This window comes from Crocodylus siamensis, chromosome 1, assembly GCF_052110815.1.
Source record: "Crocodylus siamensis isolate JL-2025a chromosome 1, ASM5211081v1, whole genome shotgun sequence".
Taxonomy (NCBI): domain Eukaryota; kingdom Metazoa; phylum Chordata; order Crocodylia; family Crocodylidae; genus Crocodylus; species Crocodylus siamensis.
This window is the reverse complement of record NC_143395.1, coordinates 8189001-8204804: the sequence shown is the minus strand read 5'-3', so window position 1 is coordinate 8204804 and position 15804 is coordinate 8189001. Positions and strand designations below refer to the sequence as shown.

The 15804-nt window shown below is 45.6% G+C and overlaps 1 protein-coding gene across 2 annotated transcripts in view; it reads left to right on the top strand.

Moving 5' to 3' along the window:
- The window catches only part of RCAN2 (regulator of calcineurin 2), a 181396-nt gene extending 167874 nt beyond the window's left edge, over nt 1-13522 (top strand). For both annotated transcript variants that reach the window (XM_090031092.1, XM_090031097.1), the window contains one exon: nt 6181-13522. In XM_090031092.1, coding sequence (XP_089887218.1) covers nt 6181-6341 — 161 coding nt within the window. In that variant the 3' untranslated portion in view covers nt 6342-13522. The remainder of the gene's footprint in view (nt 1-6180) is intronic.
- The last annotated feature ends 2282 nt before the right edge of the window (nt 13523-15804 follow it).

Here is a 15804-nt window from a genome sequence, read left to right as displayed (position 1 = left end):
CCAGCTGACTTCCTGCCCTTTGGGCAGGGGGCTGGACTCGATGATCTCCCGAGGTCCCTTCCAGCCCTGATGTCTATGAAATCTATGAACTATATGTGTGGCTGGCTAGGTGTGGGTGGCATGTGGCTGCATGAGTGAGTGTGTGTGCGTGTGTGTGTGTGATGTGGCTGGTTGTGTGTGTGTGTGTGGCCTGTGGCTGGTTGTGTGTGGTGTGCGGGTGGGTGGGTGTGGCACATGTCTCTGCATGTGTGGCATGTAGCTGGGTAGGTGTGGTATGTGGCTGGGGGGGTGTGTGTGTGTCGGGGGGTGCACGTGGCCAGATGTGGAGCGATGGCAGCGCGGGGCAGTGGGTGGTGTCGCTCCATCCCTGCCGCCTGCCCTTCATTCTTGATGGGCACTTTGCTAGTGAATAAATAAAAGATGATCATGCTGGAGCCTCAGTAGCTGTTGGCTTAATGCCTCATTCGTCCAGTGCCTGAGGCTGGTCAGGTTGCCCTCGGTCTTGTATGTCATTTAAAGTAATTGTAGTCTTGCTTTCTAAACATAACAGTCCCTGAGAAGAGGTCTAGCCATGCCTTGCGCTAAGTGAGAACAGCACAACTCTGCTGCAGTCCATGGAGCTGCTCCCACTTGCTCTGGGACTGAATCTGTCCTAACAGGTGTAAATAAAGATGTAAAGTGTATTCTCCACTTTGAGGATTTAGAAAATGTTTCTGAACCTTAAGTTTGCTTTTCAGTGAGTCCTGGTCCTAGGCTGTGCTTTGGGGAATTTACGAAATGTGTCAGATTGGGAATGGGCAGCTTTTGGGTGGAAGGCAGAAACAACCTGTGAGCTGGATCCTCAGATGAACATGGGGTTTAACCCCAGCTCTATCTTCCTGCACAGAGTCCTGGGTTCAGTTCTGTACTGCCAGGGGTGTTTCCGATTTTCAAACAACGTCTGTGCGCCATGTACAGATGCCCAAACCAGGCTAGGAGTAAACAGGAGGAAGCCTGCCCCTGTAACCTTGAGGTCGCTGTCCTGGGTCAGGGAAGCCATGGATTCTGGCCTCTCTTCCCAGTGTTGTTTATGCATTTCACATTACACAGTGGCTGCTTGAGAAGCAGAAATAACCCTGGGAGTGGGGCAAGAACCTAGAAGTCCCCCTCTCCAAGAGAGCATCCTAACCACAGGGAAGCAGAGACAGACCCCCTGTTGCTTGTTCTCATTGTTCTCCTGGCCCGTGAGTCTTGCACTCTCGGCGTCCCAGTGGCCCAGCTCGAACAGGACAGACGGGCATGTACCTTGTTCCATCGCCAGGTGGCTGGGCATTCTCCTTGGAAGTGGGAGCTGTGGGTGAGAGTATTCAGGATGAGGGTTCATACAGCCTCTGTCATGGGTGAATGCCCAGTAGACTTTTGGGCAAAAGGTGGGTGGCAGCACTGCCACTATTGCTCTGGAGCTGAGTTCACTGCTATTGATGTGAGCTACACTTGGCATTCTCTGGGAGCTTGGCTATTTTCTGGGGAGAAATCTGGAGTTAAGTGGGGGGAGGGTGGGAATGAAGCCTCCAAAATGCATGTTCTGCGTCTCTTCTTCATAGAAGCACCTACTTGAGCGCAGCTGCCTAGGAACCCGTGCAGTCCTGAATGGAAGCACCTGGTAGATTCAGGTACACATTGAGTTTAGTGCCAGACCATTTGAATCACTCCTTATCCTTATGGGTACATCTCCACAAGCATGCACATGCAGGGACACACGTTTCCCTCGGGAACAAATGGTAGCAGCACACTTGTCTCTCTAGCATGAGGCAAAGGGATCTGGGTGGGGTAGAGGAGGCTTGGGCCAGCACTGGTGATGGCCCCAGCAGCTTACTTGGGGTCTTGGAGGCCTTGTGTGGCATCAGTGGCACTGAGTCAGCTGCTTGCAGCCTGGCTGGCAGCCAGTGTGGCTCTGGCCAGCCAGGCTCTTGCTTTTGGTGACACACACGGTGCACCACTTTTTGTAGTGGTGGGTTTTTTGACATTGGGATCTCCCACCAAGTTGCAAATTAATACCATGATGCATAGGTGCACATGCGCTGGGTGTGATTTGTCTCTCCTCAGTTAAACGGCTTTGGGGCACTGCAAATTGCATGTGCATGCTTGTGGGAACACGCCCTATATGTCTCATTTTTGCGTACGTCTCACCGAAGCGCATACTGAGATGATCTGGGTATGGTGGCTCCAAGCACTTAGGAAGATTAGAGGTCATTGGGAGGTCTCAGTGGGCACATCTGCATGTGCACTTTAATGCATAGTAGACTATTTCACTGCGCATTAAAGTGTCATGGAAAAAACTGTGACATTATGCTAATGCACAGTAAAATAGCCTACCGTGCATTAAGTGTCACTAAAAAAGCATGCAAATGCACTACTGAATATTAGTGTAGCCTAATGCATGCTAATTTAGTACCTCACTTTGGAGGGTGCCTGTACATGGGTGCTGAGACTGCTCCACCATGCTGGAATTCGAGCGTGTTGGAGCAGACTCAGTTAATCGAGTCTGCGGGAGCATGACAACTGCCATGCTCCAGCAGCCTTCTGTGTCGCATGTATCAGCGTCCCCATGCTTAAAAGTGGTGGCGGGGTCACTTGAACTAAAGCTCATTGAATGAGCTTTAGTTCAAGCACCCCTACTCCCATTTTTAAGCACAGGGACACTGATGCACGAGACACAGCAGCACTTTAATTAGAGTGTCTCTCGGAGCCACTCTAATTAAAGTGCCGCCGCCCCCCTCCACCTCTCCGAGACCTGGAGCGCATGTAAAAGTGCCCAGAGGTAAATAACTTTAATGCACATTAGAAGAGGTACATTAATGCACATGTAGACATGCCCTGCCCCAGGAAAAGTGGGCTGCTCTTCACAATTTTGGTCCCCTGTTCTGATTTAGATTTTGCTTCCTTGGTACAAAAGCCAACACCTAAGGAAAAAACTTCACTGCTTGTGACTTCATTTTTCTGCTGAGCTGTTCCCGCGGGCCCGACTTTGCCCTCTCCTGGTCTACATGCTGAGCAAGTGTGATTTGGCACAGCTCCATGTAAGTAGAGAAGCACAATAGCTGAGTGTGCAAGGCATCTCTCCACAGATCAGAGATGTGAATTTGAGCCTCACTCTGGACTCCCACTGTAGGCTGCACTTGGTCATGCCAGCTGTTGACAGGTTGCGCCAACAACCCACCATTGTACATCTCATTGTTGGTGGGTTGTTCAAGGGAAGCTGGATGTGATGTCAGACACCTCACACCCTGTGTGCTATTAGCTGCAGAAACTGGGGTGCCTTATTCATACTACTACCATCTGGACAAACCATCTAATGAAGGCTGTGAACGTAACTAGGATTAATGATTAATTATCCCAGACACTTTGATGGAGCTACTTCAAGGTATAGTAGCTGAGTTTTGGCCCGCAGTTTTTAGCCTGCCAGGGTCACTTAAGAAAAGGGAAGATCTATTGCATTTTCATAATCTGTTTATTACCTTGATGTTTATTACTTTGAACATGTTATACTACGTCAGTAGTATTCTGTTTAAAGGTCAAAATAAAAATTAGTTTTAGAAACCAGGTTGTCCTTTTATAAAGATACTGCTGATTGCACGTGACTCTTCAGATAACTTAGTTATACTGGCTACATTCTTCATTTACCCATAGAAAGACTTTGATGTTTCGGTTCACAGTTTTGCAGGTATGAATAACTGTGAATACAAAATTGTGCTTACAATTATTGAGGTCACTTGGATGCTTTGTGAACTTGTTTAAGGGTGAAAGGAGTCCTGTTTTGTCCAAGTAACATCAGGTACTGCAATTGCTATTACTTGTGCCTAAGACTGGTGGGTATTTATTCTAGTATTGTCATTTCCACTTTGCCTTTTCAAAACCTTCCAGGAAAGATTGGAGCAGTAAAAGCATGTTGCATTTGAGCTGGGATGACTACCTTTTAAGAGGGCAGTGAATGTGATTTACTGTACAGCATCAGTCTGTGAGAAAATGCCCCGGCTTTGTGTGCGTGCAGCACTGCAGAGCTCTTTGTAGCTGACAGTGACCAATGTAGCCTTCAGTGCTGGTTGGCAGCGCTGACGTCAGCCGACCGTTGAGAAATTAGCTGAAGCCTGCAGGGAAAATAGGCAAAGCGAAACCATAGAATTTCTCAACACACCACAACTAAGCTATTTCTTTTTATATTTTAGCCTATCAACATGGCCCTTAATGCTTTTCTTGATTTGGATCTGAGGGAAAGATTTCCAAAAATAGAACAGTTAAATGTCACTGTTAATGGGATCACAGCAATAAAATCTCTCCCAGCAAGAAGCCTGACTTCTAGCTATTATTCACTTGCTTGATCATAAAAGTTGCTTTCCATCCTTTGGACAAAAATGTACCATCTCCTCTAATCCCAGGCCCATAGACCTCACTTGGATTAACAGCTCATCAGCGCAATCACTGTCTCGTAGCTGAAGTAGTTATGTGCAAAGATAAGGATCCAACCCTGCAATCCCTACCCTTGCCAGGAATTGTTGTCAAAGATGGGATTTTCAAAAACTAGCTGTATGAGCAAAGTTTTCCAGGCTCAGGCCCAGAGTCAACATTTTGTAAAGCAGACTGGCTGTTCTTTGGGGTGAGGACCGTATTTTGGTTTTGCTTCTATATCGCTACTGCAGTGGGCTTCCTGATGGGAGTCCCTAGGCCTCTAGTGTAATACAAACAAAGTATACTAGGTATTTCTGTGAAGGCAAGCAGGACTTGGGGGTTTCAGCGCTGTGGGATCTGTTCTCACTGCACTTGGGGGTTTCAGCACCGTGGGATCCCACCCAGCACTGTGGGATCTGCTGTCCTCCCAGACCACTTTACAGTGAGCACGCACTGCCTTCTTGGCCTCAGCAGCAGTGAGTGGTGTCAGTTCATCGGATTGAAACTAGCTGCAAGGTGGTTGCAGGACCCAGAAGTTAAAACGACTTCTTATGAGAAGTTCTCTCATCTGCCCACTAAGTGCTTCTCCAGATGAGTTAGAGCTGCCAGCACATTTTCTTTGAGAGACCAGACCAGTGTATCAGATTTCAGATTTTCTTAACTTTTTCTTAACATTCTTCTCAAATTTACCTTTTGTGGTTTGATCCCATTGTCCCACAATACAGCCTTGGGACCTGTCTAGGCAAAGCACTGCACAGAGCAGGGAGTCAGGAAATCCTGAGTGCAAAGCCTGGCTCTGCCTCCTCTTTGCTGTGTTTCCACCTTTGCCACACTGATCTGCCTTGCAGAGGCCTGGGGTGGGTGTTAAGGAATGTGTGAGGATGAGTGGTTTATTAATCCCAACTGTGTCACACTGATAAGTGCTTGAGGACTCGCTCTGTGGCTGGTCTGCAGAGGGTATCTAAGTCCAGCAGAGCCCCTGCGAAAGGGTCTTGGCTCTAATCCAAGTTGCAACAGCTCTAGAAGTCCCTGGCTCATCCCAAATAGCAATTATCACAGATGCTCTGTAACTGCTGTTCCCTGTTTGCCATCATGAAGGACATGTAGAGATGCTTACAGCTACAGCTGTTACTATCAATAATAAGCCATCCTTTGTAGCCTACAAGAATGAGAGAACATAGTGGTGAAACCAAGCCTTGATGCTTGTAACTGGATCTGAGCAATCCCAGACACCAAGGGAGTTTGACACTGTGGCTGGGTCCATTTTAGATAAAGAGGGGCAGCCATTAAATTTGGCTCAAGATTTGAATTTCCCCAGTGCCCAGAGGTTTGGGGTTGGGCCCTTCAGCTATAAATGGCTGCCTTTGGTCTCATGCTCTTAAGCCTTGTCTGTGGTTGGATTGTAGTGCCCAGTGTAACTGGGCCTGTGCAAAACTCCTAGGATAGGTGGCAGTGCAGATTATGTTTATCTAGCGCCTCCTCCTGTCCCACACTCGCCCCAATGAAGCCATTGGTGGCCAACATGCAATGTAGCAGCAACAGGCGCTGACCCTTCCTGCTAACAAAGACTCACAGAAGAACGTGCTCTGACTGAGCTAGTGCCTGCCCTTGCCTGCTCTTGGGGTCGGCAATTATGCATCTGCGCTCCCCAGATCGCTGAATCAGGGCAATGCCTAGAAACTGTCAAGGGCACTGCAAGCATTGTGTTCTTCCAGACGGGTGCCTTGTGACCTAACTGCTTGTGTCTGCTTCCAGGAGAGAAGTACGAGCTGCACGCAGGGACAGAGTCCACCCCGAGCGTGGTGGTGCACGTCTGCGACAGTGACGCAGAGGAAGAAGAGGACCCAAAGAATTCTCCCAAACCAAAAATTATCCAGACCCGGCGCCCTGGCCTGCCTCCTCCGGTATCTAACTGAGTATCCCCAGCAGAAGCAGCACTCCCCTCCTTGAGCTCGCCTCTTTCTTTCTCTGTTTGCTTGGTTTTGTTGAAGGGCAGCTGTTGCCACATGGGTACCAGGACATCCAGCTCATTGAAATACCTTTCCTTTGACTAAGCCTATCTAATGAAAGGGCTAGGAAAACATCTTTTGACTACATAAGCATATCACATGCCGTCTGGAAGGGACTAAAACCGTCTGGGGAGGGGTTTTCACTGCATAATGCTGCACACCATAATGATAGCAGAGCCAGAAGTATCACCAAGTACACTAGTGATGGGCACGTTAGCTGGCATCAGGACTAATATTCACACACCAGGACATCAGTTTCTGCTCCCCTTCCCAAAGGGGGGCTCAAACCTGACTTCCCCCTTCTCCCTCATGTGTTACCTGGTTTTATTTTATGAGGTGGCAGCTTGATGGCCTTAAACCATTCCCTTACACCTGCCAAGCAAGGGGGAGCCCACAGCTCCCCCTGGGAACTTGTTCCAGGGGGCAGCAAGTTCACTACATTTTTCAGCAATAGTAGAAGGAATGAAACACTCCTGCCCCTTCAACTGCAGAAAACACTAGGCCTTTCATTCTGGCGGTAGCGTGCCGTGGGCAATGGAGGCCAGAGCAGCTTATGAAGGGTCAGATGTCCTTCATTTGTTTTTCTTCCAATGAAAGAAGCCAGGCTGCCAGCACTAGGGAATCCTCATTTCCCTCTCATTAGGAGCGGTACAAGTGGTACTTCCCTGTCCTGCTCCCTTGAGTTTAAGGAAGAAGAAACCATCTCTCGATCGCATTGTCTATTCTTTGCTATCTCACGGTAGTAGCAAACCCCAGGGGTAGGTAGAGGTTTCTGGGGTAGCTAAATAGCCCTGACACTCCAGCTATTAGCAAATATTTGCCCATCTCAAATAATCAGCTTTTCCCTCCTTTGCTTGATGTGTTTTAGGCCCATATTGAGGTGTATGCAGTCTTTTTTCAGGCCAAATAAAACAGGACCATCATTAAACTTGAACTTAAACTGCATGAAATTTACTTGCCTGTTCCACACGGTCCTGCACACCCCTGCCACTCACAAGATGTGCAGAATTACCAATGCTTTCTTAAGCTTTCATCGTGGCTGGTAGCAGGCAGTACTTAAGAGACATCCAGAGTTTCTGTCTGGGCTGATCCTCCATATTAATTTTTCTCATGCACACTCACCATTTTGAGAACATGCTTTAGGGATCTAAGCCCTGAATTTGCAAGTACATAGGCATGTGCTTAACTTTAGGCATATTAGTAGTTCCATTGAAATTAATATTAGAAAAAATTAAGCATGTGCACTAAACATGTCAGGATCAAGGCACAGTGAATTGCAGTTCTGCTTCCCTTGAAGAGACTCAAAGCTCCTCTGCTCAACACTTGGAAGCTCGCTCTAGGTTCTGAAAGCGATACTCATTTCTGTCATCGAGATTCTGCCATAAAGCTTTGGAGTGAGTTTCTGAGAAAAGGCAGTGGCAGGATCTGAATTAATTATGTGGATATTCAGGTTTCAGTAGAATCGAGCTCACATTGGTCTTGGCTGAGTAAATTTAGAGGAGCAAAAGCAGATTTGTCACTGCACTCTGCAGAAAGAGTGCTTAAAACACCTGGGGAGAACACATCTGAGAGAGTAAGAACAGGCCATTTTTATACTTTCCTAACCATTGCCATTTTTGAGTATTCTTGCTGAACAAGAGTTTTGCCTGTGCACAAACCTTAAAGCAGTGCTTCTCAGTGCATATGGGCACTGCTTTGCATATGATAATACCTAGGTTAAACGAGCATGTTCAGTGCAAAAGAAATTGATGTAACATAAAAGGGACTTGACTAACAGCTTTTTGGTAAGGAAGTAAATGCTCTTTGAAAGAATAGGTTTTCAGATGTTTCACTGTGTTGCTTTACAGTGATGCATTCAAAATTGATTTAAACAGTGAAGAGTATATGATTTTGAATAACCATGTACTCGGGGACTACAATCTGAGCACTCTGATTGCAAACAGTACAGAAGGCAACTTTGTACAAGGAGTACAATCCTCTTTTTAGTCCCCAAGTAGATGAAAAGCTAGTTTGATATTAGGACCCGTTGGTTTTAGACAGGATTACACTTGAATAGTACTTTTACATGAGGGTCATATTGAACACATTCCTCAGTAAAATAGTCACTTTGATGTGGAAAACATTTTAGGACCAGATCCTCAGCTGTTCTGTTATCATAGTTCCACTGAATCCAGTGTACATTAACTGAGGAGCAGAAACTCAGCCCTTGTAACACATCCAAACTTTTGGGAAGTTTGGATCTATAATGTTTAGGCGCCACTCTAATTGATTCACACATCTTACTGTGAGTGATGCAGTTTTAGTGTAATGTTTTCCTAAATGTCTCATTATCTCAAAGTGCACTATGGTATACATGTATGAGGAACAGTTAAAAGTTGGCTCCGTTCACTGACTACTCTCTGTCCTGAAAGTGGGGCTGTCAGTTACTATCCTGGAAGGAGTGGGAAACAGCTTCATTTCTAATCCCCAGAAATAAAACCACAGTTGGAAGATTGGAGTAACTCAGAGAACATCCAGTGGCAGCTGCAATCAAGGTTTATAAACCACTTTATATAAATTGCCATTGGCAAAGAAAAATAATTCTGATGATATAACCTCACTACCATGAGCATTTGTAAGTTTGTCGAGAGAGCTTTGTATCTCACCAGCAGCCAAATCCTGACTGGTGTAAAAAAACAGGCTTATGACCATTTTGAATAGTAAATGTTTAGGTAAAATTAGGAGTTCAGATCTTCTGTTTCCATAGTAGGCGAAACCCCTATTGACTTCAGTGGGGATTTATCTGTGTAGCAACTACAGACTCAGCTACTGTCTTTCACTTGTCTATTTGCAACACTGAGAAATTGATTCTGCTTTGGAACTGCTATAAATCAGGACTATTCACTGCATTACATTACTCCTAATTCGTGTTGATTTCAGAGATTAAGAAATTCTCCCAATTCTTTTAATTTGCTTTCCCAATAGGAGTAAGACAGTATTGAAATGGTTTATCAGCAGTGAAATGGCACCCTCGTGTGGCTCCTTTGATCACATTTCTGGTTAGAAATGAAGCCAATAGTGGAAGAAGGCTACAAGTGCTGTTTGTGTTCTCCTTTCTTGATTTGTCCTCTCCAGTTTTCTCAGAATTTAGACTCTTAAATATACAAGTACATGTACAAAGTATGTAACCACCCTACAGTCGAAGCAAGGAGTTCAGATATTTCAGATAAGAAGTGTGGAGAATGTGTAAAGCCCTAGCACCCCCCTTGAGCTGCTGGAGAAATCCTCGAGCCCTCATGGGGTTCTTGGCATCAGTGGAATAATGCACTAGCAGGTCTTGTGGCAAAACCAACCGTCAAAGCCTTGCCCCACTGTCTGACCTAAATGGATCTTTTTGTTAAACCTTAAATAAGGTCAAAATATGACAAACCCTGCTCTTTTCACATTTATTTTGCTCCCAATTTGTCTAGTTCTCTTCATTCAGCAGCAGTGAAAAAGGCCTTTCTTGAGATAAAGGGAATGTCTTGCGATTGGCCATTAAATCATTGTGCAAGATATGAGTACAGCCCTGTGTTCTCACACTATGACAGTTAACCATGTGGCAGCATTTCCATTATTCTGAACACACTTTAAAAATATTCTAGTTTTATTTTATAGGCGCATTAATGTTATTAGCTAATGAATCACTTTTGCACTTGTATAACTGAGAGCTTAGTTTTAAAAAAATAAATATGGCAAACAAGGAGTTCTTGATGTGTTCTTCTTGCTTTGGCATTTTGAGAAGGGATCTTTAATGCTAAACTATTCTGATGATCTGGCTAGCGTGATGCTCACTGCTGGATAGATCAGAACTGCTTAAATGTGCATCACAGGCCATGTACTAGAGGTGAGTTAAAGTAACCCTGTGCTTTTGGAGCAGGAAGTTAAAGGAAATGAGTAACAATTGCAAGCTTACTCTTCAGTCACTGTTGTTCTCAGGAGAAATTATGACTTGATTCCTGGCAGGATATGAAGCAAAATTCAAATCTGATATATAGTGCTGTGACTCCAGTGACTTCCTTGAATTTGCAGTACTTTATATCTTACCATAACTAAATTTGCCTGGCATTGTGCACAAACAGTATCTTGCATCACTCCAAAAGAACAAATATGTGTCCCTGCCAACTTGAAATGGTTCCACAGATACTGTTATAAAGATATGGGCAAACATAGGGTGTGCATGTGTGCGTGTATACCTATATATATATATATATTTAAATAGGTATATATTAAATATGTTAAACACACACACACATACACACACACCTATATTTAAATAGGTAACTTGGCATTGAGATAATACCCAACTTAAAAAATAAAATCCACTAACATAGATTAGCATACCTATTACCACAAAATACCAGAGTACTGGCTTGTGGTCTACCATGTCATCTTATATAAGGTATGTTTCTTCCTCTTCTGCAACAATGTTGAAGTATTGTTTTATGATTGAGGCAGAAGACTAGGAACTCAGATCTGAATTCTCTTAACTTCTCAACCATAGATATCTTATATTTGACCTCGTGCCAGTCACTTAGGTCTAAAGATGCAAAAGCAACTAGTGATTTTGGTGTCCAATTAGAAACACTGCAAGGGGAGCTGATTTTCAAGGGGAAAATGGGGATTCTTTGTGAAAACTAACTCTTAAGAACTGAAGCACCCCAAGCTCTCAGTATCTGAACTGTAAAAAGGCAATAATTTATCAAAGGCTTTGGGATCCAGGGTTGAAATATGCTATATAATCCCTCACTACTTTTTAGTGTTACGCTGCATGGGTACAGCATATAAGCTACAAGTAAGATGTTTTATCTGATTTTTTTTTAATTTAAAAATAGTCTTTGTGCAATTTGTGTCCAAATAGTATGTGGAAAGGAACACTAAAGGGCCTGAAATTAGTTCAGTGGTTGCAATAGTGAATACCTGTAATTTCAGAGAGGCCTCAGCTTTGCCTCCATATGGGCACATCTTCATAACAAAATGCACATGCACAAAACTCCAATAGGTACTAAATCCTCAGACAAAAATGAGGGGTTACACCTCTGTATTGGGCATTAGCATGCTCAAGCGATAGCATGCAGTAAGACTGATCCTCCCAGGTGCTGAGTGACTCCCAAAAGTCAACAGGATCTGAAAGCATTTCTCATTTACAGGATTTGGGCTGTGCCTTATTGGCTCAGTCCTGACTGCATGCAATCAGTTTTGCAAGTGAAGTTGTGCAAATGCATTATTATGGATCATGCACATGGGGCTGTATAAAATACAAAGATACTCCATGGTCCTGAAGAGCAAGCATTGGCTAGGACTGTTCTTGTCACCAATTCACTACTTGCAGCTAAGCCCCAGAGGGGCCTCAGCATCTTGCTGGGCTTAATGCTTTGTGCTGCCTGATGACACAAAGCTTGTGACTGATTCATTAGAATAGTTGCCAGCTTCAGTACAGCAATTTATTTGTGGAGATCATGACTCCGTAGTACTCTGCCATGGAGCTGGAACTATTTTCCCTGGGAGAGGGATTTGGAGCAGGTCATTAAGAATAACCTTGATTAAAAGTAAATACTGAATCTCCTGCTGGCCAGCACAGCTTAGAATCGCAGAACAACACTAGCAGGCTTCTTCCTTTATGTTCGGGATTCTTTAATAAACAGCATTTGTATGAAATAAAAAAAATCAGTGCTGTAGTTCTTTAGCCACCCCACTGATTTATGAAAAAGTGAAACCATATCTGATCTTGAAGCTTTTGTACTCCCCTCTAATATTAGCAATATCAGTTACTAGAATGTACTGGGTTTGCTTGTTGGAAAAAGCAATGCCCAGATTAAAATTCTGCAGAGACCTGAGCCTTTCTTACCCCCCAGCATAAATGTTACTGTAATCAGCAGTCCTGTTGGTAAGGATTTTGGCTGTTTGTTTTAGAAAGTCTGGTAGCTCACACTTTGTCCTAGATTCATCCCTACAGAAGATCATCTTTGCAAGAGGATGTACAGTCTGACTAAAAGCCTCTCTACGGGTGCTGCACCTCTGGGTAGATGTGCAAGCAGGGATTTGCTGCAAGAGCTCTCTGTTGTCTAATATGCATAACTGGAGCCCCTGTAGCTGCTTTGGCTGGGAAGAGAACATATGCATCTAAAAGACAGCATAACTGCATTTCCCTTTACTGCCGGTGGGGCAGCGAGATCAAGGATCCTGTGAGATCCTGAGTCCGCGGGATCTGAGCTCAGAAGGCGTAAGGAAGCCTTCAACTCACCTCATTCCTTTCATGAGGGTTAGGTTTACCTAAAACACGTACACTCCCAGAGCAACAGTAAAAACCACCCGTTGACTCTTGGATACCAGTCTCCTGGCAATACAGCAGCTACAGGAGACACAGTCGCAGACATATGGCGTGGGTGAGGACAGGGAACTTGATCCTGTGAGGCACCGATGATCTTCACAGTCAATAGGAATTACAGACACTTAGCACCCAAATAAAGACTTCAGGCTATAACGCCATAAAATTTGGTAGCCATGACATATACAATATGGTCCAATCTTGCTCTCACTGAAGTCAACATGGGCTTTCCCGCTGCCTTCAGAGTAGGATCAAGTGAGAAGATGTAAACTGGTCTGTCTGTTAGATGCTAGAAAATCAGCCTTCTTTAATATATCATTGAATGTGACTGGCCATTAATCTGGTGCAAATTCACTGTGTCTACATTAGTGCTCTGACGACATACACCATTCAGTTTAGCAAATATGAATGTTTTGAATCTGTTCTAGAGCAGAGTGCTCCACGTTCAGACATTTCTGACAGGAATGTTGTCATCCTTATCGACTGATCCTTAATGTTGATTTGGCAAACTGTCTTAGTGTGGTTAGCTACAGAAGTATTTCATGTATGTTATGTGGATCTGAGACCACTGATCATGTTCTCCTCATTCAAGTGTCTGGATTTCTGACACGGATGTGACATATCTGTACATATTATAAATCAATACTATTTTTAACCATATATTTTGTACAAATATTCACATTAGCTCTGTACTTCAGTGGAAATCTAATCTGGTATTAAACATTTTGGTGGAATTAGTGAACTATGCGTCTGTGCTTTATTCCATACACCCCCCACTTCCATTATCATGAATCGCCACAGTATAATGATTTTAAGCAGCCCAAAACAGTGACGATGATGACCCATTGTAGCTGTTTGTAACAACAGTATATGAAGCTGGTGTACAGTACTGCATACACCTCCCTCTGGTGACCATCACTGGGAACTGGAACAGGCCAGTTATTCATCCAAAAGGAGGAAGCCTCTGTCTCTTGTGCTGATACACCATGGTTCATGTCACCTGTCAAGGCTGCATGTGATCTCCCATAGTATATTACTGCCATAGGTCAAGTGAAACTAAATTTAACAGAACAGAAATTACACAGGTGTTTAAAAGCACCTGGGCAGGGTGCTAACCTCTTTCTTTTATCCTATGTATGTTTAATGTGGTTGACTGTGCCTTCCTCTGAAGCCTCTGTGAGTTCATTAACACCTGGATGCTCACAGACCAGATCCAGCCCACAGCACAGTGTCATGGTTGTGGAAATTTGGTGGCAGGAGAGATGGGGCGTTGTTCCCCTACTGCCAGATCTTCTAACCTATGGGAAGGCGCAAACCCTGCATGCTGGATCCGATATAGTGCTCAATCCCAATGTACAGGGCTGGACAAGGGTAGGGAAGCTACTGTAGGACCCAATCCTGTTGTGGGGGACCAGGAGAGGGTGGTGCCAGGCCCTCAGGATCCAACCCCAACATGTGAGGGGCAGAAGGGGGAAGTGGCAGGCCCACAGGGGACAGCAGGGGCAATGCTGGGTCCTTGGGACTGAATCCCAGCACACGGGGGATAGGATAGGTGGTGGTGGGCCCCCGAGACCCAATCCCAGTGCTGGGGGGCAGGGAAGAGTCAGTACTGGCCCCACAGCCCAGTCCAGCTCACAGACAGGCCCTGCATCACTTATCCGGCCCATGGGGCCAAAAGGTTGAGCACTCCTGATCTACACCAACTGTGGCCAACCTGCAGCATGGGTGCCACAAGTGATATGGGAGCCTCTACGCAGGGCATACTGCAGTGGCAGATGGAGCAGGAAGCAGAAGCTAAAACAGCGAGTCAGGCAGGGAGCATAAGGAAGGAAGCAGAAAGCAGAGCAGCAGACTCAACAGAGGAAGGGGATCAGAGTGGTCCTTGAGAAGGGTACATAGCCAATTTGTGGCAGACCTGTCAAAAAAACTGGGCCTCCACTGATCTGCACCGTGGGACAAGACAGCTCCTTTCTGCCACCAAGGGAATAAGTCCTTTAAGGCTGCTCCTGCTCCATGTCAGAGCAAAATTTTTGATTAAATGCTGACAACACAGGGAGTTGAAACTGACATGTGCATTTGACTCTGTGAGGGGACAGTTCCAAGGCTCACCAAGCCCTTGCCCCTGGGTGACCTGCGGGCCTGTCAGCCATTACTGACCTACTCCTCCCACAGACCCGGTCAGCTTCTGACTGAGAGCATGCTCAGTCAGAACCTGACATGAGGTAATCTGACTAGAAATTTCTCTGCGGAGAGCACGTTGATTGGCCACTAAATTCAGATAAAAGTTCAGTGAGCCCCTCCCTCCCTCGGGGGGAGATGGTGCTCGCTGGAGACAGAGGCTGGTGCTGCAGGGACTGTCTCAGTCAGGCTTTGGGGCCTACTGATCTCCTCCCTCGCTCGGCGTTTTGTGTCGCTCGTTGCTGGTGTATTGCGATTTTGATTTCCTGGCTTTGACTACTTCTCGGCTTTTGACCTCGGCTTCGGATACCACCACTTCTCTTCATTGTCCTTACTGGACTGGCGTCACGACCCCGTTCTACCCGACGTGTTACAGTTTTGTTTGTTCGGTTACTTCATTTAAATGAGCTGTTGACCAGCCCTGGGACCATCAAGTTGGGCAGCCGCACCTAGCTCCGGCTAGAAAGCAAGGGCTCACTTGAAAACCCCATGGGCCAACAGACCCCTCCATTGTTTGGTGTTCGCATTCGTTAACTGTAAACTGAAGAAAGAACTGTGCCTCCACTTCAATGTGTGAGTAAATAAACCTATCTAATTTAGACACCAATATGCTTCCCATGCTGCTCAGACTCCGCTGCCGCTAATCCCACCTGTTCGTGTCCCAGTCACCACCCTGGCCCACCGTGACCTTGGGGCCCGATTCATGCGGTTCGGCTAGCCCCGACACTCCACATACCTCAACCCCCGACATGAGATGGTGGAGGGCTGTGGTTCACACCAGGCATCTCCTCCTGGGCACGCTGGAAACTCAGGTGCAGGGAAGCCCTCACCGCCTCATTTCTGGGG